General features: G+C 47.5%; 1 protein-coding gene across 3 annotated transcripts in view; it reads right to left on the bottom strand.

Annotated features, from left to right (window-relative positions):
- The window catches only part of CAMTA1 (calmodulin binding transcription activator 1), a 234,288-nt gene that overhangs the window by 34,181 nt on the left and 173,979 nt on the right, over positions 1-26,128 (bottom strand). For all 3 annotated transcript variants that reach the window (XM_062507528.1, XM_062507526.1, XM_062507527.1), the window contains exons 6-10: positions 22,171-22,324; positions 12,029-12,169; positions 7,921-9,776; positions 6,229-6,355; positions 5,386-5,520 (exon numbers count right to left, since the gene is read on the bottom strand). In XM_062507528.1, the coding sequence (XP_062363512.1) occupies positions 5,386-5,520; positions 6,229-6,355; positions 7,921-9,776; positions 12,029-12,169; positions 22,171-22,324 (2,413 nt within the window). The remainder of the gene's footprint in view (positions 1-5,385; positions 5,521-6,228; positions 6,356-7,920; positions 9,777-12,028; positions 12,170-22,170; positions 22,325-26,128) is intronic.

The following is a 26,128-nucleotide window of genomic DNA, read 5'->3' on the forward strand; positions in this document are numbered from 1 at the left end:
CTTTGCTGGAAGCTTTCATGAAGTCTGACATCAGTCACGTTTACCCCATCTAAACCGCACGCAGTCCACACAGTCTCCTGAAGTCCTCTTCCTAGTCCCGCTCTTTCTGGCTAAGCACGCCGCAAAACAAGTTTTCCAGTAACGTGGTCCGGAGCAGGTGTGTGCTTCCAGCATCCCCAAGATCCCCAAAAAAGTCTGGGCCACCGACCTCCTGCTGTGCCATACCAGCTCAGAACACGAGGCTGTGAGCTGGAGGCGCTCCGATGTAATGTCTCTTGCTGTACACGTGATGCTACAATTAAAGTGCTGTCACAACTCTTGAGCCTGCATCGCAACATCACTCGGGAGGGGCTGAGGACCAACACGGGAAGGCGAGTACATGAAAACAAGACCGTGTCCCACGGCTGGGGGCACAGCGTAGGGGGACACAGCGAGCAGCAAGGCGTGCAGTTATTGTGGAAGTGCAGCAGAGTGAGGCACAACACAGAAGCATGCAGATTTAAAACCAAACGAGCACTGTGCAACACTTTATCCTGCAATACTTACTGAAAGCAGTACTTTGTCACATGTGCACGTCCACCTGCAACGGCTGGGGGTCCCGGACCCCTCTGTGGTCCCTCTACCTGCTTCCAGGTAAATAATGTGACAACACCTGGCACCAGAAGACTGACCTGGGAGTCTACAAGGCATCAGCGGAGGCTCCAGCCAGCATCTGGCGCAGACCCCGCAGGAGGGGCGGGCAGAGCAGGCTCCCCCCAGACCTGCTTGTCGTCTCTCGCATCCTCGCAGCCAACTGGAGCCCCGCCGTCCTGTCGCAGCGCCGGCGGGTCTCAGCGGTGCCCGCCCCGCGCCCCGGCGGACGGGCTAATGCCGGCCGGCATCGCTGGGGCTCGGGGCGGCCCGGCCGGCCGCGGCGGGGAACGATCTCGGGCGCCGTTCAGCGGCCGCGAGCATCGCGGCCCGAGCGCCGGGGCCGCGGGGCCGGGGTCGGCAGCGGGCTCCGGGAGGCAGGGGCCGGCATGCGGGGACGGGCGGGCCGCTCCTCGCCCCGCACCGGCCCCGGGACCGGCGCCGCCTCAGAGCCCGCTCCACGGCTGCCGCCCGCCCCCCGGCTCGCCCTGCGCCGTGACAAACACCCCGGGGGCGGCGGCGGCCAGCGAAGGCGGCGGCGTCCCGGGCGGAGGGTCAGCCGGCAGCTGGGAACCGGCGGCCGCCCCGGTCACCCCGGGCGCGCCCACGGAGCCATCGCCGCGCCCGACACCCTCTCACACCCGCAAGTCCCGGACGGCCGGCACCTGCCCCGGGGCACTTGGCGGGGCGGGGAGCGCCGAGACCGCGCCGCAGAGCGCTCCGGCTGTCCGGGCGGGGAGCAGCGGCGCCGGGTCCCGCCACCGCCCTCCCCTCAACCCGCGCCGGGGCCCCCCGCCGCCCCCATGGCGGGACGCCGGCCGCGTCCGCTGGGCTCCCCGCCCCACGCTCAGCGCCGGCTGCCGCCGCCTCCCATTGTCTGCGCGGCTCGGCCTGGCGGGCCCTGCCCCGCTCCCGCTCCCGTTCCCGTTCCCGTTCCGCGCCCGCCGCCGGGCCCGCCCCGCCCTGACGTCAGCGGGCCCCATTGGCGGCCGCCGCCGTGTTTACAGCGGCCCCGCACCGGGCGCCGACCGCCCGCCGCCCCCGGAGCGTGCCGCACGCCGGCGAGTCAGCCCCGGGTCACCTTCCCGCTCATACGCGCGGTTCTCCTCGTTTCGCTACACACACAGTATTTGTACTTTGAGTTACTGCTCTAATCAGGTAAATTCGCAGAGCGTTAAAACAGGGCAGAATTTTGGAGACTGTGCGGTCCCACGATCCACGGAGGGACCACAAGGCCTCCTCGGGGCAGCAGGGCTCGTTCAGTCGTCGGCCTGAGAACAGACACGGCTTCCCAGAGGAACCTCATGTCTGACCACGGAAGTCAGGCTGGCTCAGAAGATAACACTCAGCATAGGATAATAAATACTCCTTGCCTCAATTCAATCACATTATGTTCAAAATGGAAAAGGACAGTCTGGGAAATGCAGCCAGAGCAGTAGGAGACTGGCTTCCTGAAACAGTGTCCTTCATAGTGTGTGAAAGGAAAAAAATCACCAAACACATCTCAGCAGGATACATAAATAGAACCGACAAAACCTTCACACTACAGAGGAGCCAGTAGAGGAGAGGATGAATAGAAACCTGCGAAGTTTAATGCATAGCTCCTATCAAGGGACAAGGTGTCTGTCCTCTACCAATGCTCACACATCCTGCAAGCTGCACCTGGTACAGGTAACCTGGTAACAAAACATTGTAACATTTTGTAACCTGGTACAAAACATTGATCCCTCTTCCCTGAGAGAACCCAAATGGTTAATCTTTTATGGTAACATCCAAGATACAAACACCAGTCACCTCTACCCAGATGGAAAGAGGAGTGAAAAACAGTGTTACTGTTCATCAACACAAACTTTTTTCCTACTGAAAGTCTCTTACAGCTGCAAAACATTCACCAATACTGAACACATCTCTCCTACCCGACCATGGTGTCCTGCATCTCATCACATGAGAACAGCACCTGATCCCATTAAACACACGCATGCTGTGGGTTTTGGGGATGAACATCACCACTGTACAGGAACCATGTACCTGTCAAACTGTGGAATGCCACAGGTAACACACACACACACACACACACACACGCTGTTTGCTTGCAGATGATTCCATGCCAAAATGAGAATTTGGATACCATTGGGTATGGCCACGTCATGCTAACACAAATGAGCCACCAAGCCCCCCCCCCCCCCCCCCAGTCTTTTTATGTTCTCCAGATGGGTAAGAAAGCCAGATTATAAACTGAGAACCCAGCAGTAACTGAAAGGCTGCCTGTCAGGTGCTCCTGCATCAGTGCCATTTACATTCAGTACCAGTCACACCCTTGTCCAACCCATACACACTTGACTCATCAGTACACACATGGCCTGCCCCTATTTTTAGGTTCTGTCCTCTTTCCTGTAGATGCACAAGTGTAATGCCAACAGCACTTATAGCCATTTTCCTGGCATCTCTGACCACATCCCATGCCAAGGAAACACCATCTCTACAGGCACTTTATGAAAGCAACAAAGGCTTCTGTGGAGGGCAAACACACATGCTTTCCATTGGGAATCTGTACTGAAATGCCTTTATAATTTGCAATGCATCTGCTGAGAGAAGATCTCTGTCCTTCAGTTCTTCAAGCCTCATTTGCTTTTTGTTTTTCTTTCTTAAAAGAACGTCTCTACAGACAGTGAATGAAAAGTGAGGTCAAATGGTTAAAAAAGCACACAGTGGCTTCTGAGAACTGAGTTTCACATAAAAACCAGAAAAGGCTGCCAAGTTTATCAGCAGAGATCAGGATCACATGAGAATGTTTCCTTCATGAGAAAAAGGTTTGCTTTGGAAAGAAAGAACACCACTATTCTAATCAACTACGAAAAAAATGCAAGAACATCAGCAGCTGGGTCAACTGTCCATTTGTAAAAGATCAAACTCATGCATGGTGTGAAACAAGGAAAACTCAGAATAAAACAAGCATCTCTGTATATACTTCAGAACAGGGTGCATAATCCTTCATGGCACAGCAGACAGAAGGATCCCTTCAGAGGATGGTACAGAACATCCCTTCAAACTCCTTCATTGGCCATTCCTACATGTGGCTCAATTCAGTCTGAGAAGCAGGAGCGTGGTGGGAGATGGTCTCACAACCCTTCCCAGTCATTAGCAGGACTGCTCCCTGATCCCAAAGGCCAGTACTTGTGCTGTGCTCAGAAAAAAAATAGTCATTTTTTGTCTTAAAGTAACTGAAAACATAGAGTCCACATATAGAGTGACTTTGACTTTATTTTAAAGGGATTTGTGCAAGAGAATTGTTTATTGAAACTTAGATGAAATGGAAATTGCTTGTTCTTTTCCTAGGGTGTTCCTGGGTATGTCTGTTAACCCCATTTCTCTGGCAGTGGTTATTCTAGCTGGAATCATGAACTGTGTTTTAACAATGCAGTGCAAACGAACTCAGTGTGTTCCACCAAGTTAATTAAAAAGAATTTTAAAAGCCTTGTCAACATTTTGTGACTACAAATATTCCTCGAAAATCTTCCCTCAAGACTATGTAACACTCAGTAGGACAAGGATTTTAAGCAAGGAAATTAAAGCAAACAGAGAAGTCAGGGATTTGTGTATTTATTCAATTGATAGAATCAACTCACACTAGTTTTTACCTTGGCTAGCTAACATTTGTTCTCTAACAGTAAATTAGAAGATGTAGCTGGTCCTTTAAATAATAGTGTAATTTGCTCCCTTTGGAGCACTGTGCATCAAGGCAGAGGCTTCTGATAAGTCATGGTTAGTATAATTATTCAGTCTTTTTCCCTGAAGGGCCTCTGCAATGCAGTGGTCCTCTTACTTTTTTTTTCCCCTCCTGTTAGCAATGCCCTAGTTTGTTCACTGCTGCAGTCCTCCTCCCTTCCACCATCACCACAGCATAACAACCTCTAATTGAGAGCTGGGCTACTAACCAAGAGCACCCAGAGAAACTGCAGGGACACCAGAGACAGCACTCACAGCCACCTTCTCAGCTACACTGAGTTCAGCAACACTGAGGGAACTGTCAATCAAGAAATTCAAAACCTACCCACTTGGCATTCCAGCCCTGGAGAGATTGCTAACAGCTGAGTATCAATCACCATCACACACTATCAGCTGCACTCCACAGGCAGCGGGAGGCCTTAGCAGCAGATGAAAAGCACCTAAAGACTCTTACAATCCTCTCAAGTCAAGCAAATTCGATTTTGATGCTAAACACGAGACTTTGTGCAACAGTCAGTTCTATTTCTGTTTGCAACCATGCCTCTGCAGCCACATCACAAACCTCTCCTCACTCTGCAATACCCACAGTGCCCTGTCTCCATGCTGATCTTTGCAAGTGGTACCATCCCAACTTCTTTGGAACGTCGCTCTTGTACATGCCTCACTATCTCCCCACTTTCTGCTTAAATAAACACACATTTTTCTAGACAAGCTCAAGTTTCAGATTTCTCAGGAAAGACGATTCCAGGGTACATGCTTCTCTCCTTCTAGAAACTGGGCAGTATGATCAGCTTTCCAGTCAGACAAAAAACCCCACCCCTTTGTCACCTTGTAAAAAAGGCAGAAACATTTTGCTCACACCAACACAACTAGTAAGACTTTTCAGTGAGAGGACTTTGATTAACATTGCCCCAGCCCTTCCTGTCAGGACAAACTTGCCCCTCTACATCCCTCCCCACCAGGAGCTACTCTGTCATTCACAGTTCTACATTTGGTGTGCTTTCCTAAGGAATATCCCATGCTTCTTACCGTCCAAGGACAGCCAGTCATGCTGGGAGGAAGGCAGGGTTGGCAGAGCTCTGGCTTTATATTCAAATACCACAGAATTGGAGATGATCTGATTGTTGAAGGCAACTTGCAAAGTCACAAGCCCAGTGTCATGAGCTAAAAGTAAAGTACAAGTGGTAAGACAGAGAACTCCCCGCAGAAACCCCCAGCTAGGAATCACCCCCATGTGCTAAGTATTGGGCTGAGAGCAGGTGAAGAGACAGTATTTTTGTGACTATACAATTTGAAAGTCCAAAATACCAGTTGCTATATTAAAACATGGAGATGTTAAGATTCAAAGTCATCTAATGGGTTGTTCTGGCAAAAGGCAGAATCACATGTGCTTCTAAAGACTGAGCAGCCTCACTGCATTTCCAGTGGAAAGCTGGGGCCTAGCAATGAAACCAAGTTATTCTTCATCCACTTGAAGTCATATATTGAGGGCCATCACTTATTGAAAATCTCTGCAGGAACATTATGCTCTCGTGCTCTAAGTAGCAAAGGGCAAAATGTAGGCAAATTGAGTCAGCAAAGCAGTGAGTGCAACCCTGAATAACAGCTACTCTTTAATCTGTTCTTTCAAAACAAAAGGAATGTTTAGAATTACTTTAAATAATTTCAAATAATTACTTTCAAGTTAATTCAGAGATTCTAAATAGCAATTGTTGTGATCTGTCGTGATGTATCAAGATGCGAAATTGCTGCTCTCACACTAAATTGGTCAAAAAAAAAAAGGAAAATCTTCTCAATGCCTATGCAGTTTTGTATAGGTGTATGACAATGAGGCTCCGAAACCACCAGATGTAGGAGGGCAGTGCTCCTTACCTGGGCAGTAGCAGCGCAGTACCCCTGGCTGAATTAAAGATGCAGGCACTGAGATCTGATCAAACAGACAGCTGTAATTATTGCTGGCTTCCTGCCATGGGCCGGTAATCAGGACTTTCACTCCTCCCTGTGAGGAAAAAAGGGAGAGACACGAGAGTGACAGGAGAATCCACGGGGAGGAGGAGCGCGGCCGAACGCGCCCGCCGCCCCTTCCCCGCGGCCGTGCTGCCCTCGGGCGGCCACCGCCGGCAGCGACACAGCCGGGAACGGGCAGAGACACAGCCGGGAACGGGCAGAGAGAGAGAGAGAGAGACACAGCCGGGAACGGGCAGAGACACAGCCGGGAACGGGCAGAGAGAGAGAGAGAGAGACACAGCCGGGAACGGGCAGAGAGAGAGAGAGACACAGCCGGGAACGGGCAGAGACACAGCCGGGAACGGGCAGAGAGAGAGAGAGAGAGACACAGCCGGGAACGGGCAGAGAGAGAGAGAGAGAGAGAGAGACACAGCCGGGAACGGGCAGAGAGAGAGAGAGAGAGAGAGAGACACAGCCGGGAACGGGCAGAGAGAGAGAGAGACACAGCCGGGAACGGGCAGAGAGAGAGAGAGAGAGACACAGCCGGGAACGGGCAGAGACACAGCCGGGAACGGGCAGAGAGAGAGAGAGAGAGACACAGCCGGGAACGGGCAGAGAGAGAGAGAGACACAGCCGGGAACGGGCAGAGAGAGAGAGAGAGAGACACAGCCGGGAACGGGCAGAGAGAGAGAGAGACACAGCCGGGAACGGGCAGAGACACAGCCGGGAACGGGCAGAGAGAGAGAGAGACACAGCCGGGAACGGGCAGAGACACAGCCGGGAACGGGCAGAGAGAGAGAGAGAGACACAGCCGGGAACGGGCAGCCCGGGGGAATGGGGCCACCGGTGCCGCTCCCGGTCCTGCCGAGCTCGCCCCGCCCGCAGGCGCTCGGGGAAGGCCGGGAATGTCCGGGCGCGGCCCCATCCCCTCGCAGGGCCGCATCCCCCCCGAGAACCCGACAGCGCTGCGGGGACAGGGAGACCGGCCCTGAGCAGCTACTGCACACCTCCGTACAGACACAACACCGCTCGAAGGCCAGGCCTATGAAAACAAAATCCTTTTTTTTTCTTCTTCTTTTTTTTTTAAAGATTTGCAATAACCTTCTCTTTCTTTTAGTGGCTCAGTCTCTCTCCTCACACATTCCTTTGCATCAGCAAGGTCTGTGCTACTGTGCCCCATTTTCAGCTTATGGGGCATGTGATTGGTTTTGGAAGTCAGTGAGATGGAGGGAAACGCCGAACTCATTAAAGCTGTGCAGGCCTTGAATTATTCTACTAGGAACATCAGTGACAAATTTAAGGTACAGCTCCAGTTTGCAAACTCTACTGCTCTACTGGGCCTAGGTAGCACCATGAAGCCATCATGTGGCAAAGACTCAGCTTTCAAAGAAACAATACCTTTCTGTTCAGATACTTCCTAAGTGAAAAAAAGGCCCTGTCAGGATAACAAAGTACTTAATTAAAAGTAAACTCAGACATGCAAACGGCCTTGAATGCTCTGACTTGGAGAGAAATATTTAAAAAGCCTTTTCAAAGCTTTAAGGAAACAGTTTCCTCATTAACAAAGCAAGGAAAGACAAAGCAGTATACATCAGTGAGTAAAAGTCCTGGACTCACCTCAGGGTAAGACCATTCTGGTGAATAATCTGTCACCATGAACAAGCGCCCACTCTGCTGCAGCAACCCCAAAGTGCCTTGTGCCGCAGCCGCCGAGACCACCTCAGCCACGTGCATGTACGCCATGGTGCTGGCTCCGTTCTCCGTGCTGCTGAGCTGCATGTTGGCTTGCTGAGGGCTGCAACAAGGAATGCACATTTCGGCCTGGTTGTATGTTGCTCTGTTACTGTCTTCAGGCTGAGACAATCCAGCACTGTCACCTGATACCAGCTGGTGTCCATACAGAGCATTGCTCCCACCTTCTACTGATATGAAATCATTAATTAGATCAGAAAACTGGTTGCTGAAGGAGATGTCAAAGTGGTCTAAGTTAAGCTCCATGTTGGAGGAGTTATTTAAGCTAGGATGGGCCACAGGATAGAGTCCTTGTACCATGTTTCCTTGGAGAATAGGGAGGTTATTTCCATTCCTGATACCCCCGTTGGCCTCAGGCTGCAAGTAATGTTCTGTGTTGCAGGCTTGAAGATCCCCTGATTTAAGTAGATTTTCATTTCCTTCTGCCTGCTGGGAGGTCTCCATGGGAACTTCAGCTTCTGCAGTCATAGCCTGGAAGTTTGCTTGGAACTGCATGAGCTGGAGAGAAGAGGTGGACTCTATTCTGGTTTCCACCGTGCCATTACAGTTGGAAGTGGTTTGGGAAGAGGGCTCTGTTTTCACACTGGAGATTCCTAACGTGTTCACAAATGAGCTACCTGTGTCATTCAAATTGTTGTGAGTGTTTTGCTCAAGGGGAAGAGGTTTGCTGGCATCCTGCAGAAAGAAGCTGGGGGAAGGGGTCTGATGGACGTGAGGGCTCTGGATGGTCTGATTGAAGCTGGAAGAATAGTCCTTGTTAGAGTCAATGGCACTGAAGTCCATCTGCTCCAGGGTGGTACTTGGGCTCAGACCTCCTCCAGATGGAAGTAAACCTGAACCAGTACTGAGTGTGAGAGTGTTAGATGCAGAAGTGGAGGAAAATGCTTCTTTGGACATCTGTTGTTCGAAAGATGTGTCCTCAGTTTTAATTTCTTTTGTGAGGGTTGTACTGAAGTTGAAGCTACGTTCTGTTGTGGGTGACTGCTTTATGTTGGTATTGATGCTGTCACTTTTCATACCTCCTCCACCATAAGTCTGCCCTTGCTTGGGATTGTTAAGAAAACAGTCTGGGTCAAAATTCATGGTGGTTTCTGGAATTTTCCTATTTCCTTCTAAAGTTGTGGAAAGCACAAGTTCCTCAGAGACAGTGCTGGGTAGCATTGACAAGCTCTCTGAACTGCCAGTTGTTGGAAAAGCAAACTTGTGTCCATCTGAACTCACAGCAAGTACCAGTCCTTGTGCAGCTGCATCTGAGGACAGAAGGTGTTGATTTGGGCCAGACGTGGGTGACATGGTATACACAGCTTCACTGGTGACTTCTGACATAAATACGGTGGCACTTTGTGACAAACTTCCCATAACTGATGCTACAGCCATACTGGACACACCAGTGACAGCTGGGCTATCTGCCATATCTGGGTCGCTGTTTAACCCACTGCTGATGGACACAGGAGAATTCTGGGTCGTGTCAGGGACCTCCACCTGGTTGGTGGAAGAAACCTCAGTGCTGTTTTGATGGAGCAACACTGGTTTCGCCACTTTGCCGTTCCTCTTCTCTCGGCTGGAGGCCTTGCCATGACTGTGCTCATTCTTGCCTTCAGAGACATCGTTATTTTGTACCTCTGAATGAGTGCTGTACCCACCTGTCCTTGGTTCAACCTTTGGTGATATGATGCGGTGTTTGGCACTGTTACACTTGTGATGCACACTGCTTCCTGCGCCTGTGCCAGAAAACAACAGTATTTACCGTTCAGTAAATACAAAATTAGAACAATGCTAATTGTGTATCTCGTGGCTGTAGCAAGAGACAGCTATTCTTGTGCATACATGTGTGAGAGTGAGTGAGGACACACATGAGAGGGCAGGAAAGACCTTTGAAATAAAACAAATTTCTCTCCAGTGCCAGAAGCACAGGTCCTGTCTAATGCACAGATCTACTGCACGCAATGACAGCAACCCCAGGAACAGGAATGGAGGCATCCCCACCTTCACCTCCACCTACCCCCTTCCTCCCTCCCCTCAGGCAGAGGGGAATTGGCATCTGTGACAAAGTTTCAGAGTTATTTAAATGTGCCTAATCTCAGTGCAAAGTCTGCAGAGCGAGTGCTGCTGTTGTCAGCTGTGGCACAGGGCCCTGTTCCATCTGCCCCATGGACAAGACCTCAGCCCCTGGAACACACATGCTCAGCTCTCTACGCTGGGTGATGTTGGGAAATCTGACAACCACTCTTAGGGCACAGATGCTGACCAGTAATCTGGAGGTGACAGATGCCACATCAAGCTCCTGTCCCTGGCATCACCCTACTGCCTAGACTGTAGCCCACATCTTCCTGTCATCACACTGTCTTACAGTTGCCAATCAAATTATTAAAGAACTAACCCATTAGCCATACAAAGCATTCTTGCCCTCCCATAAAGATGATGATGTGTTTCTCTTGACCCTCAGCCATTCCTGTGCTGACAGATATGTTGTGCTCTGAGAGGAGCACACAGAGCATATGGTCAGCACTGGAACTCCTGAAGAATATTCGAGCAAGGGCCACCTGAAGAAAATTCCTCCATTAATTACTGGCCTGTAAAGGTAACAGCCCCTGCATTCCTGAGAGCTGGTAATCAGGCAGGATGAAGTAAACAATTCTGTCTGCAAAGGTGCCTTAGTCACAAACTCTAGTACAGGGGTTGCCTTTGCTGTTCCAAGAGCAGCACCCCATGAATTTTTGATGTTTCTTTCCTTAATTGATTAATTTTCCCTAGAATAAGGTAAGAACATTACTATGGAACTGCAGAATGACTGAAGGGGGAAAGAAGCCTCCTCTCTATAGCTAATGGCTACAATTACAAATGCCATCTTCTGGGCAACATAAAACAACCATGTAGCCACTGCAATTTGCTAAAGCATTTGCTGCTTGCCCTTGAAAGGGAACTTCTCTACTATGTGTGAAAGATTTGAATGAGGTCACTTAAAGTAGTTCAAGACAGTGCTTTTGAGACTAAATACAATATTAAATCTCTCTATTCTCCTAGGTATAGAAATAAGCAGGAACAAGGGAAAGGCTTTCATGCGGCTGTATTTCTGGATGACAGTAAGGGATTGGGAATGTGTGTGTCAATGTGCAAGCCAGTTACAAAACAAAGCAATACTGTTATGTTAAAAAGCACTGAGGAGACTTAGCACAAGACAAAACATCAAAGGGAAGAATAAAAGGATTCATGTTCAGATCTGCAAGCCTGGATCAAATGGTGAGCCTTAAGGGGTGAATTTTAATCCAAACTCAGGTATTTCAGAGGTCATCATTCTTATTTAAGCCTTGATTGTATAATGCAACTGCTCAAGAAAAAAAGAAAAAAAAAAACCCTTTGAAGCACTGACAACTTTCCTTTATAAGTTTTGCTAAAGACTAGTTAATGTGTCATATACATTATTTGACCAAAGTGCTAGAAAGGAGCAGCTCTAAAGCAGATGAGCTGGAAAGTGAATCACTTAGCTTCCCACTGTCTGCAGGAAATGCTAACACTAAGGATGTTGTTTCTTGCTGCTGTACTGTCATGAAAACAAAGTCATCTCCTTTAACAGGAAAGAGACCTGTATTTTCATGATACCTAAGACCTCTCTTATCTCAGTGATACCTTGCAATTAACCACTTGTCAAAAAAAATAATGAGCTGCAGGGCAAGGAATTCAAAGGGTGAAGTTGGAAGAACATTAGATTTTGAGGTTTTTGTAACAGAATTTGCACATATAGAAGAGAATATACCTTTTTGAGCAGTTCATGTATGGACTGCATTTATTAGAAAGCATTGACATTTCTCCCAGAAGTTCCAGCTGCATCTTTTTATGCTCGAGACTCCTGTCAGCTCTGAGTTCATTGCATTCCAGTGTTTCATGAGACAGCATTTTTATCACTTCAGTACTACAAACCCTGCTCCCAGACTGGATGAAGCTGAGTCACTCTGTGCCCTCCTGACATACTCACCCAAGGTACCAGTGCAGAGACAGTTGTGTGTTCGAGGCTGGGGCTTGGTCTGGTGGCTATCGAGGATCTGCTGCACTAGCTGTTCCACTGAGAACCCTGAACTGCTGTTGCCATTGCTGCATGTCCACTTGATGCCATGAACTGCAAAGAGAACAGTAAAATTTCCCATCAGAAACTTCAAAGTCACACCAAAACCATCAAAAACCACTCCAAATTACCAGCAAAAATCCATTACTGCTGCTTTCTGTCAGAACTGAAAGGGGACCTATAAAAAGCAACAGTAATGGATACTGGTTTACTATTCTCTGCTCCTTGATATCAGCAGGCTTCTAAAGGCAATTCCAGAATTAGGTATATATAGAGGAAGGACTCCTCAGTAGAGCATCTGGCTCTATTTCAGTCTTCTGCTTACAGGGACTCTGCACCTGCAATGACTCTCTGTAGTGCCGGCAACCTTCACTGAAAACCCAAAAACAACAAAAGATTTGGTTACATTGAAGTAAAGCAGTGTAATTCCAAAGAGTGTTTTAGAATTGTTTTTTGTCTCATATGAAAACAAAATCGGCTTTATAGTAAAATCAGCAGCCAAAAATACACCAGAGGAAAAGCAAATGCAAACCTTCTGCCAGGTCTTCATTGTCAGATCCTGGGTGGCAGTAGTGAAGGCTGACTCATTTTTTGGGAGTGACTAACAGACACTGTGTGAGTTCCTCCTCAGACTTGGATGACCTTTTAGTAATATGGGAAAATGGACAGGAGGGTGATGTTACAGAACATGTTGCAAACTGGAACTCTTTTCGTGGGAACTCTCTGGGCCTCTTAGCTAGTTAAATAAGAATGCTAGATTGCATGCAGATACATGATTTCCTATAACAGTGATATTTGCAACCTGACTTACAATGGAAATGGCACTTATAAAATCTTTTATCCATAATAACTGACTCAAAGCATCTTCTGTCTCCTTTAATGTCTCTGAGCAATTTATATGTGCATATTATTTATTTATCCTTTAAATGCACCACAGCTCGTGCAGATTTTGGAAAGTGCTGGTAAGTGACAATGTCATTTCCAAGATGTCCTCATGCCTGGCAACTTCTTTTCAGGAGTGTCTTTGCCATAGTCTATCAAGGCATGTTCCTTGCATGTTGTGTTCTAAAATCCTTAAACCAGAATACACAAAATCAAAGCTAAAAGTCCCATGGACTTAGGCTTTGTAGTGAAGAAACAGAACCCTGCATGGTGAAGGTGCCTGATGTGAGGGGGTGAAATCCTGGCAACAGTAGGCCAACAGGCAGAGGCTGGGGCACAAGCCAAAAGCAGCATCGTGCAAGGAGATCAGAAGCAAATGAAGGGATGTTTGTGACATCTAATGGCTGTGGTCACAGGGGCAGCATATCCAGTGTCCTGTTCTCCTCTTTGATGCTGTTCACTGAGCGTGTCACACGCAGCTGGTGGAACAGAGCTCTTGGATCTGCTCTGGGAAGCAGTTTTATTGCTTTTTTTGTTACCTGTTGCTGTACTGCCTCATCACCCACTAATGTCTTTGCCTAACAGCATCTTATCTTGCTCTAGTTTTATACTGCAGAATTCACATTGCTATTGGCCAGGCTGGAAAACCTGCAGAAATGCTGTAAATCAGGTTTTCAAGTATTCTTCCCCATATCACTATTTAAAGTGCTGCAGATAGTTTTGTAATAAGTCCCTCTATGTTTGTTTGATGACCACATTTATTGTTATTGTACCCAACAGATTTTGCTTGCCAGTACATTCACAGTTTTGGATTTCCTCTTAACACTCAGTATCTGTTACTACATCTAAGTTAGACACGCTTGTCACTTCACTACCTCTGCTCCCATTAATTTTATTATTTAAGATACATTATTCTGTCACCAGTGATATTATGTCTAATAAGTGATGTTCAAATACCAATTTTACAAAAAATACATTGTCAGTGAGATTAGGATACAGCCGAGTATTTTGGATGCTTTCAGCCATACAACACAAAGTTACTGAACTGTAATTATTATTGAGAAACTTTGCATTAAGTAATTTCTGGTTACTTCAGAAATGCTTTGCTAAAGAAGTGAGCTGGTGTCCAGGTAAATCCTGGGATGAGCAGCCCATCGTGGGGGCAAGTCTGGGAAGTGAATCATGGCTCAGGGTTTGTGTATTCATGATGATGGTTCTTAAGTCTGAATCAAGTTGTGAGCTAGGAGCTAAGGCATAATGGACATCTTTATAGCTGGGTACTTAGAGAACCATGCCTATTATTTTCAGTTCCTTCCAGCATAGCAAAGTCCCACTGAGGATCAACTGCTGCTGAGGAAAGGTCCTTCTCTAGCCTTGCTCCAGCTGATCCTAAAGGGCTCTGGCTCCAGCTTCTGTCCACGTGGTGCCACTTTTTTTTGGTACTTATGCTCCCCATATGCTATGAAGGTTATACAATAAAAAGCCAGTGAAGGGTGACAGATTGCAAAAAAAGAATGTCTGGATGCTTAATGCAAATTATCCACTATCTTGGCATATCCAATATGCAGATTTTCTTCCTCCCTCTTTTAAAGAAAGACTCCTGTGCCTGGTGAATTGTTAGTACTGAATACCAAACACTATCAAGATGGCTTTTAACATGTCACGCTTGGCTTCCTGACACATAATGAATCAGCAGGAAAGGAGATTTCTATAGGGAAGAGAGTGCATTATGAAAGGAAGGCTAATAAAAAGCATACACACATACTCTTCCTGCTTCTTAGTGGTTTAAGAAGTGAAACCACTGTAGAACTATGTTTGATTAAATATAGCCATAATATATGAACACAAAAGGGAAAAGAAGTCTGAAGTTTAGCAGAAATTCTGGAAAGGATTTTAATCCAGATTCCTGTTCATACTCCTACTGCATTTCCTGATAATTTAAAATGAAAGCTATGAACTGCTTCAACACTTTCCTTTTCAGTGATAGCATGGAGGGGTCTAAAAGCTGCTGCATTACAGCAGCAACACATTCCTCCTGCCACACACCCTCTGCACAGCGCCTGCAGCACGAGGCAGTGCAGCCAGGCAGAGTTACTGGTGCTGCACTGGGTGCTCAAAGGACAGAAGTAAGGCTGGGGGAAGGTCCACAACTCAGAGTGCTAATGCTGCTCCAATCTCTTTTTACGAGCTTGGGCTCTCACCTTTCTTCTCTTTCTTCCCTTCTGAAGAAAAGGTAATAAAAATTACCTTCTGATAGTGCCCAGCAGCTCCTCTTTCATTAGCACTGCTGGGACTGACTTTGACCACCATGAGCAAAGGAATGAAAGATGATCTGAATTACCAGCAAAAAGGCTGCTCAGAATCCAATGGAAACTTGCACAAAGAAACATATGACTGTCCAAGTTCCTTAAAACACCCTGGTTATTTCTGCCTTCTGCTGCTGGTACTCAGCCCTCCACAATTTCCAGGCCTGCAGTCCTCCTGTCTTGTAGATATCTTCCTCCTCCCCATCACCTGAACTCTACCTCACTGTCTCATCATCACTCTAGATGTAACACCAGTCCCTGTTTCTCTCCCTGTGGTTTCTCTACCCTAAGCTAAACTTGTCCCTAAAATACCCTCACACATTTAAATCTTACCATTTCACCCTCTCTGAATACTCTTAGACATTTCTCTTTGCCACTTCAAGCATTTTACACTCCCTGGTTTTATTCCAAAAACTTTGCTCTTCCATACGACTCCCCCAAAACACAGCTTAAACATACATGTACATATACAGTACATGATGAAGCCATTCCCTATATGCTATGTGTGGCTCCTCTGCCTCAGTTTGGTAAATCTTTTATTACTTGAGTAAAAACAACGAGATCTCCCACATGAAACCGGTAAGTTGGTTAGACTGATAGAGCTAGAATATCTAGAATCATCGAAGTCAGGTTTCTGTTTGCCTCTCCCTCCCAATATATCTCGACAGCCTGCTGCAAGCCCTGGTGTCAGAAGTCCTGCCCTCAGCCACTCCTGACCCACTCAAAGCGCTTTAAAAATCCCCAAAGTGCTGCTGGGAGTGTGAGTGGGTCCTTTGTCCAAGTGCCCATTCCTGCCTTGCTGCCCACATCCCACTCCACCAAGTGCTGACATGGAGAGGTGTTTCCATGGCGATGGTCAATTGGAAATGGCAGCCTCGTCCCTTCCATTTCCGCTGCTTTTCTGCTGACAGAAGTAAAGGCCTTGCTCTGATTTCTCAGTTTGGCTGAAGGATATTTCCATTAGATTTATCTCTTCGTACTCAGACGCCCACACACAGTTTAGCTTTGATTTTCCAGCCTTCCATTTCCACTCGTTACTGGTTGTGAAGGACAGGTTTACCTGAGCCTCAGTGCTGGGGACAGCAGTGACACCCCCTGAATGCTAATGTCCTGCACGGACTCACACCGGCGTTTTACTCGCAGCTGCTCTTTAAAGGGATGTCTGCCTTCCAAAAAAACACTTTTACTTGAAGGTTTGCTCAGATGCAGTGGGATGCTCATAGGGACTGGGCAGTTGTGCTGTCCAATGTCCCTTGGAGAGGACCAGCAGGACAAGACACGACTGACTCTTCCGAAGCTGCTCGGAGCAGCGCTCCTGCCACTCTTTACAGACGCCTGAAGTCCAAGGCTGCCCGCACATGGAGGAGCACAGTGGAAGCCAAAGCCACTTCTCCTGCTCGTCCTGTGTGGTCTTCGCCCTCCTCCGGCTGCAGTTCAAGGGCACCATCACCATCCTCCCCCTCCTCCCCCTCCTCCTCTTCCTCCTCTTCCTCCTCCCAAGAGCACCGGGAGCGGCGCCCGGCGGCCGCCAGGTGGCGCCAGCGGATAAGGAACGGGCGGCGGGAACCGGACCGGGACCGGGATCGGGATCAGGATCGGGACCGGGACCGGGATCACGAGCGGGAACGGGACCGGGACCGGGATCAGGAAGGGGACCGGGATCACGAGCAGGACCGGGATCGGGGCCGGGATCACGATCGGCGTCAGCACTCTGAGCACGACCGCGTGCCCCGGTGCCCCGGACCCACAAGAAGCCCAGAAAGGCTTCTCAATTTCTCTAGTGTTAATCTTTAGGTTTTTTTCCCTCTATTTTTGTTTTTGTTTTTTTGGTTTTTTGTTTGTTTTGTTAGTTTATTTTATCAAAAAATTGTCTTGGTGTATTTAGGGGAAAAAATTCCTCATAAGCACAGCCCATACAGAGAGGGCCTTGAGCTTTTCCCGAGGTTCCCAGCCCTTCTCTCCACGGCTCCTCCCGGGGTTCCCAGCCCTCCTTCCCCAGGCTCTCCCATCTCGGTGGCACTGCTGGGAAGATGTGGACTGACACATCTTTGCAGATGCTCTAGGACTGAGTCTGCCAGTCACTACAGGCAAGTATTAACAGGGGACATAAAATACTAATGAAGAACAGGAAACAAAGGCTAGTGTGCTCATAGCCTCCTCAGAGAGGTTTGGCAATTACTGCATCTGGTTTAATTCCCAAGTTTCAGGGGATCAGGAAACTACTTGGTTTAGGTTTCCTCAAGTTAGTTTCCATTGATAATGGTGGGCTCCTAATACATTGCTGTCAGCACTCAGAGGGATTGTTTCACTTCGCTGTCTCCAAACACAGCTGAAAGGCACCAGCTGAAACACAGTTCCTAATTTTGTTCTTTTGGCAAAGTGGGACTGTCTAAGGTAGGTAAAACTTGACCACAAGGCAAATTATGTTTCCTTACAGTGTGGCACATATAGGCACGGAATCAAGCTTCCTCTAAGGACATAATGGCTACCACAGGTCTCAGAGGGAGAGGAAAAGTGTATTCTTGCATGTGACTCCTTTTTAGAGCTGCACACCTGCAGTAGTGAAGGGGTTGGGTGAAGATGAGAAGCTGAGAAGGTGGCTGATGAGCAGGAGCTGATGCTGGCCACGCAGACAATGTGAGCAGGGGTACTCAAAGTCCAAGTGGTGGATGAGATATAAGAAGCTACCTAACACCTTCTATCATGTCCTCTTTTTAATAAAAACTCAGACTATGGCAGTAAAACGATGTCATCATTACTAAACCCAATGTCTTTTTAAAGAATCCACATTGCTTTCTACGTGGTCAGCTGAGTTAAGCTGGCAAGCTTTAGTTTTCATTGAGGGGTACTTTGGAGCTCAGACAAACTGCTTGGGGAATTGTAAAATTCATCCCATATAGCATTTTTGTACAACTGATCTCTTAAGATGAAATATAACCCCAATCCTTAAACAGAGTTACTGAAATTGAATATAAATTCAAGCTGAGATAAAACTCCCAACAACTCAATTCTTCAAACTGCATTAATGCCAATTGCTGCTCTCTGAGTTTTGTTCTGAGCTACATGTGTTTGACACGTTTTCCAGTGATGACAATGCAGGGATGCAGGTTGAGGTCACCTCCAGGAGGCCTGATGGCTTCACTGACACAGAATTAGGGACTCTGGGAAAAGTCAAGAGCAGCCCATGCCCATTGACTGATGAGCACACATAGAACTTCCAGCTTGCCCAGCTGTGGCTGCGCGCAGGCGGCACAAACAGGAGCCTTCAGTTCTACGCAGCAGAGAAATGCAAAAAGCTTTTCCTCTGAAAAGAAGATAGCTCTTAATTATAGTGGACCTGGAACAAGAATTGCAACGTAGCACCAGCTGTGCTTCTAAGTCATACTTTGCCAGCTGAAGGATGAGAGAGCCAAAAGGGGATGATTTGGAGAAACCCCCAACATGAGCTGGCCCACAATTTGCTGATCATACGGAGTTTATATACAGAATTCTGCTGTAATAGATTCTGCCACTGAATTTGCTTTTACCACCAGATGCCTTTAAGGACATCTGCTAATCTGTTCAGAGAAATCTCAAAGCAAGACTGTAATGGGACACAGGGCAGGAGGGGATTGAAAGCTATGCCAAATTGAGACTCATTGTTCACACCAGGCATCCTGAAATGACTTACAGGTGCCTCGGACAACATTCCTGCAGAATTTTCATGTATTATAGCTATTCACTTTACACAAATGCACCCAAAAGTTGCATTCATACCAAAGCAAAACACACATTGGAACCCTTTTGATTGAGACACCCAGTTGAGATCATACCAAAGCAAAACACACATTGGAACCCTTTTGATTGAGACACCCAGTTGAGATCCTCCCAACAGTTGGATTATCCCAGGTCTGCCATCTGTGGAAGTGTCACAGCTTTCCCTGTGTCACAGCCTTTCCCTGACCTTGCTGACACCTCTGAGACAAGGGGTCTTATCTCCAAGTCTGCAAGGTAAAAGGAATCATCCTGTGGGAGGTCAGGAATGTATAGGAGGCCTTCCAGGCTCACATGCTTCAGTCTTGAGGACTGCTAAATTGAGGTCTGACAATATAAGAATGATGGTCCAGAGAAGGTGATCAAGAGGTCATGGACATTTCAGTGTGAAGGCAGGTGACAAAAACATCAGAACTAAAGCAAAAATCGAAAGCCATGAAAGTTGAAGTCAGGCTGATTAATTAATTATTTACAGTCTCAACTCAGCTGGAGTTGTTGAGAAAACCTCAAATCCTTAGAGCATCTGCACCATTTACCTTTCATGGATGATCAGATGGGTTCATTTCAGTCTCTTAATTAGTGCACACAGCAGCTATGTTAGAACAAGTTAATGCTGTTTCCACAAAGCTCTCAGAGCTCTATGGTCACTCCAAAAAGGTGTTTTTTTAATCCACAACCACCAGCGCAAGCAGTCACAGAATGAGCAAACATCAGCCCTGGAGCCAGCCAAGAAGCTCTCTCTGGGTTCAGAAGTCTCCTTCAGGAGCAGGGCAGTCTCAGTACCCAGACTTCAGTGCCCTGCTCTGATCATGGGGGTCACAAGGCTGGCACCAGGAGCTAATGCTTCTCCCTGATGCTGCTGAGGACTTGCAGAAGCCTGGACTGAGTTTGGGATGATGCAGCAGGGAAGGACGAGGGAGCTGAGCAATTTACGGAAGCAAGAAATGTAAACAAACTCCCTGATCATCCCAGCCAGGGTCTCTCTGCATTTCAGGAAAAACAATTTGATGTATGTGTCTGGCTTGGACTCCACGACCAATGCTGCTCACCCTGCCAGCCATCTGCCACATTGCTTTTAGTTCTCCAGGCACACATGGTCAAGAGAACATGCTCCCACACCACTGGCTGCCACACCACTGGCTGCTACCCTCCCTTCTGATAGAAAAGCTTTAATACCTGACAGAGGTCAACAGCTTTAACACCTGACTCCAGCCCAGGCTGATTAGGACTTAAACAAACAGCACTTGTCAGTGAGTCAAGAGCTGGGCACTGCCATCAACCTTTGACCAGGAGGAAGCATTTTCCCCAAAGGCAGAACTAGTATTATCTTCTCTCCCTTAATCCTCAATGACATCAGTGGTCTGAAATGGGAACCCCGCTGCAGGTACAGAGGCCCTGGACCTCCACACACACACCCTGGCTGTAATCATCACTAACTCACTTGTCTTAAATGAGAAATTCTCATGGAAAGCAGCAACTAAGAAAACAAAATAGTCAACAAAACCCTCACACAGCTTCCAAATCCACAGGAATAAAACATAAGGTACATAAACTCCAATACAGAACAGGTAAAAGGATGAGACTGTCACTGCACCAGCGACACCATGCACAACACTTTGATTAAGTCATTGACAAATCTGCTTTAGGGCAGAGAAATTTGGAAACATCAGGCAATCAAACTGTGAAGTCTGTGAAAGAATGTGATTAATGCAAAAATGTGATGAAACTAATGTGCTTGGCTCCAGAATTTCATGGCACACCCTATACTGGAACCAAATCTGATGGCTTCTTGGCGAGCGGTGCCCCTCTGTGTTCCCTGAACACGGTTACCCGTGTCCTCTTTGTTTTCTAGGTCTGATCAGAATCCAAAGCTTTTATTGTAGCTACATTTCTAAGGATGTGTTTCCCAGGATATGTACCCATAAACAGAGTCGTGTGCCTGCATATATACTCTGAATAATTGTGCAGAATTTCACTCTTCCCTCCCAGGACATAAAAGAGCCAAGTGTTATTAAATTTACGGCGAGTTCGTTGTAGTTTTCACATAATTTTCTTGATGCACTGCAGATTTTTTAACAGGCGGCTGCTTCCTTTCCTGTTTAATGTTAAGGTACTTATTCAGCCTCAGCTATACCAACATCCTGGATTTCTGTCTAAGTTTATCAGCCCCAGGGGCAAACATGTTATTTTCTCTACCATCCTTTGCCCTCCAGCCTTGTGTGGAAAAGGGATACAGAGACCTGCACAGTTCAGGATGCAACAAAGGACTGCAAACTCAGATTACCAACACTGCAGTCAGCACGATGTTGATTTTTCACGGATGGCAGAGACACATCAGGATGCACTCCATGGCTGAGACCTCCAATTACAGGAGGCTGGGCATGACACCAGCATCCAGTCAGGGGCAGGGACAGAAGCAGACCTGGTATTTGTTAACTCACATTTGGTATTGTGGCTTTTGCAGTTAATTTTCTCTTGGTTATAGACCCACTTTATGTCTAATTTTTTTTCTCATTGCAAAAAGATGTTTGTGTGCACATTGGAATGTGCTCTCCAGGGGAAGACATAAAATATAACTGTGATGCAAAGGAAAATATTATACACCAAGGCAGATGCAGAGGGGTTCAAAGAACTGCCTGTCTGCCAAGCAAACTTCCCCATCACTCTGCACACCTAAGCAATTTTCTCTTTAGGCTGCACAGTTCAAAACTGTAGAAAATGATGCTCAGCTCAAAACACTCAGTTCCATGGGGTCCACCTGTAAGCTACAGCAACCCATTGTGACCTGAGAACAACCACCCAACCATGGAGTGCCCGTGGGGGAATCCACCTGCCAGTACTGCACATGCTCTTTGCAAGTGATCAGGTGCCTACAAACAACCCTAGAACATGGGTACAATTTTTCCACAGTGTGCAGCGGGGATTTCTTTGGAGACAGTCAAGGCAGCTCTCATACCATGCATCCCAGTAGTGTTGAATATTGGAAAGAAAGAGTGTGCAGATGCAAGCTATGTTAGATGGACAAATGACCCCTTCACAGGATGTCTGCTGGCTGTGAAAGACACTGAACTCTAAATATACAGCAAAGAAGCAAAAGCAGCTCCAGATACTCACACATCGGTTTGAGCTGCCCGATGAGTTCCTCTTTTGTCCACTTTGCCCATTCCTTCTTGTCGGTGTTTATTGAGCACAGGATGGGGCCGCACGGTTTCCCGCAGTCCTCGATGGCTGGGACGTTCAGGTAGTGCACCAACACAATGTCTGGGTTCTGAAGGGACAGCAGACAAAGAGTCACATCACTGGGGCCAGCACTCTCTGCAATGAACTTCCTAATTAAAACTACTGGCAGCAAGCATCATGATCAGACCCCAGATTGTTTCAGATTTCCCTGAGATTAAGAGCTGTTCTTTAAAAGAGGTGCAAAAGACAGTGCCTGACAGTTTGCACATGGCTTCCCCTATCCTAAGGGCCCTCTACTTGCAACTCTCCTGCTCCACTGTTATGGAATGAACCTCTTTTCCAACTCTCACAACACCAAATACTTGCAATAGTCCTGTGAACACCACTGACAATGAACACCAGGTAATATGCTTTGGTTTAAGGGACCTTTTGTTTGTTTGAGACAATGCTTCCATAGTTCGTGTCCACATCTGTCTTTTTTGAATATACAGAAAGTCACTTGAGAACATCAGGAACAGCCACACTCTCCATACAGTGACAGAAAGCAGGAGGGAAGAGCTGAGGAGGCTCACAAACAGTATTACAGAGTGCCCCAAACGTGGGCTCTTTACAGACAAGCCTGTAATTCCTTGTCTTTTGAAGATGTTTGCAAACTGCAGAAGGCTGGGACTGGAGAGCCTTTTGCAGGACAGCTGCAGGAAGACAGAGGTGCTGGCTCCTGCAGGCGGATCCTGCAGCTGATCCCACAGCTGACCCCACAGCTGATCCCACAGCTGACCCCACAGCTGATCCTGCAGGAGGATCCCACAGCTGACCCCACAGCTGATCCTACAGCTGATCCCACAGCTGATCCTGCAGGAGGATCCCACAGCTGATCCCACAGCTGACCCCACAGCTGTGCTCTGATCCCCTGCTCTGGCGCACTGCGGTGCTGTCCCACCAACACCTGGAGCAGGAGCTGAGCTCTGCGTTACCACCCTGTGAGTAAATGAATCATCTTAACAACAGCAGCAGCAACAGCTCCGCCAGTTCCCCAACAGTGTCCCAGGGAGATTGTTCAATAGATAATAACAAGATTGAGGAGATGATTTCTCTCCCTTAAGTCATTTACTCCGAAGTTCGCAAACTTTAATGACTGCTTTGGAATTATTTATAAAAATAAATAGGATAATGGTGTAATTAAAACTCTAATGTTTCATTAATGCTGTTAGAGCCCCATTCCAAGAGAGGAACGAGAGCACAACCCATCATCCACTTGCACAGGTTGTGCTGATGGGAGCACTTGCCTATGAAACCAGTGGAGAGCTGGAGCAGGACACAAACACCTTCACCAAGGAGACCTGTGGAGGGAATTTCTGAAGGGCAAAGCACAGTAGTGAAGACCAGCATGCTGAGAGCTGCACCCAGAGCAGCCCAGGGCCAGGGCAGTGTGACACTCAGCAGGGCTGGGTGTAGGGTGACCATGACCCGCACATGCACCCTGCACACAGGGAGCATCCTGCACATCCCCAAGATCAGGGGTGGCTGGTCATGTCTCCCAGCTCCTCCAGGCTGGCTAAGAAGGTGCTGGCAGTGGAGAGGCCACTGGTGCCCATGTACAGCAACATGAAAAGCAAGAGCAGCCCCGCAGGGCATCCCCTCAATAACCAGATACATCCTTCTGTCTTGGACGAGAAGCAATTTTAGGTTAGGAAAATATGCAAGCAGGAACTTGCATTTTCTCCCTCTATGGACAGAACTGTGGGCAGGGATTCTCAGCGAAGATTCTGTGAGAAAGCAGTATCAAATTCTTGCAGCCAGTGCTAAAAGAATTGTACTGCACAGGAAAGAGGCAAAGAAACCTTGTAAGGAACAGCTACGAATTTATTTCAGAGAGGTTTTAGGAAGTGCTAAAGCAAAGAAAACCGTTGGCTCTTCTATTCCCAAGATTCTTCTGGGACAAACAACTGGACCTTTTGTGTTCAACTGTGAGGTGTTCAAAACTTTCCTTTTCACAGGGCACATCTGCCCCAGACAGAGACAGCCAGAGGACACAGAAAACTACCACAACCTCTCATTCTACAAAGGGGAGGTGTGAAAAATCACCCTTCTTGTGCATAATTCTGAAGAGATTCAGATAGTAAAAATGATTACCCATACACCCAAATAGTCTCCATCAGCTAATTTAACATAATTAGTGATCTAGATGATGAAGTAATAAAAAGTAATATGCTTCAGAGATTTCATGTAAATACACCTCTTGCTCTCAGGGAAGTTTCAAAGAAGGGAGCAAGGACACAAGACTGGGTGATGTGGCAGTTCTGCAGTGCTCCTACCTTCCTCTCAGGTAAGATGTGTTTTTCACAGCCTGACAGTGCTGATTTGTCATCAGGCAGGTCAGGATTATGGGGCTTCCTGGTTTCAGTGCAGCACAAGCAAGTGGACCTCAGGAGTGGACTGACACTAGAATTTATACTTCTTATATATAAAAGTATATAAAATAAACACAAACCAAACAGGTTTGCTCCTTATGCCTACATCTAAAAGTTGACCTCAGACTGATACATCTCATGAATGAATGCCAATCTACTTGGTGAACTTAAATGTTTTGACACAAATGAAGAGAATAGTTATGTTTTAGAAAACTCATAATTAGCAGCGAATCCCTATTTGTGATAGCCTATCAGGAGAGCAAGAGAGGTGTGAAAGACTGAAAAAACAAACAAACAACAAATCTAACTTCCACACAGGAAAGGTGTCAGGACACCTGACAGGACACGCCAGGGCAGAAGCTCTTCACTGGGGTGGCAAGGGGCAACAAGGGGAGCCCTGCACTGGGCTGCAGACGGCTCTGGAAACATTCCTGCTGGAAATCCATCCATCATTCCAGTGCCTGGAGCCTCAGCAGAGTTGCTCTGTTTCCCCCACATCCAAGTTGAAGGGACTGCCATCTGTCCCTGACCTGGACAAGGCTCCTTGGCTTCTCCTGCCTCCTCAGTGTGGCAGAAGAACTGCTCCACTGCTGCTGGGGGGTAAGCAGGAGATGGTGCAACAAGTGGTCTAACACAAAAAGTCGCTGGTTTTGATGAAGTAAAATGCAACTGCAACATCTGTCTAACTCTTGTTTGATGCTTCATCAGCACTAAGTGGTCAATAAATCAGACTGGCATGGCATTACATTTCTTCCATGGCTAACCAGTAATCTAATGCCAGTTCTCATGAGAAATGAAGGAGAAAAACTATGTGATGGTGAAAGTGTACACATTATCCAGAAGTGATAATGGCACATAATGGTGCTGCAGCCCTCCATCCCAGTGGCTGGAGCAGCCTGGCAGCCTCCTCTGCTGCCCACCACACACCATGGAAATTATCTGACTAAAACAGGGACTGTTTGTTCCACCAGCCTGCTCCATGTGGAGATTTTTCACATGGAGCAGAAACACCAAACTGGAACAGTTCTGGTAGATGGGGTGCCATGGGCAGCCAGCAAAGGGCTGACCAATGCTGGGGTGAAGGGATGGTCAGAGCTCCACCATGCCTCAACCACGGGAGAAACTCTCATTTCAGCAACCACTTTTTGCTTCTTCTTCACTTCCCAGAGTCAGTCCCCTCCGTGGGGAAGTCTTCCTTCTCAGGGAGAATAATCACAAAAACCCTCTGCCTAACCAAAGCATGCTGGCTTGGTTCTCTTCTTCTATTTCTTTTTCTTTTAAAAGCAAAAATCAAAAGCCATTTCTGGCCAGCTTCCAACTGCTCTTCAGTTGCTCAGCCAAGGCAATCAGCTCAAGGCAAAATCTCACTGGCAGGGACTCCCAAATCACCGATGACCACAGCTGAAGATAATTTTATTTGGAAAAATACCTCTGAGCTGAAAGTTTTGCATTTGTACTCCCTGCTGGAAGAATGAAAGGAA

Source organism: Cinclus cinclus, chromosome 23 (genome assembly GCF_963662255.1).
Source record: "Cinclus cinclus chromosome 23, bCinCin1.1, whole genome shotgun sequence".
Taxonomy (NCBI): domain Eukaryota; kingdom Metazoa; phylum Chordata; class Aves; order Passeriformes; family Cinclidae; genus Cinclus; species Cinclus cinclus.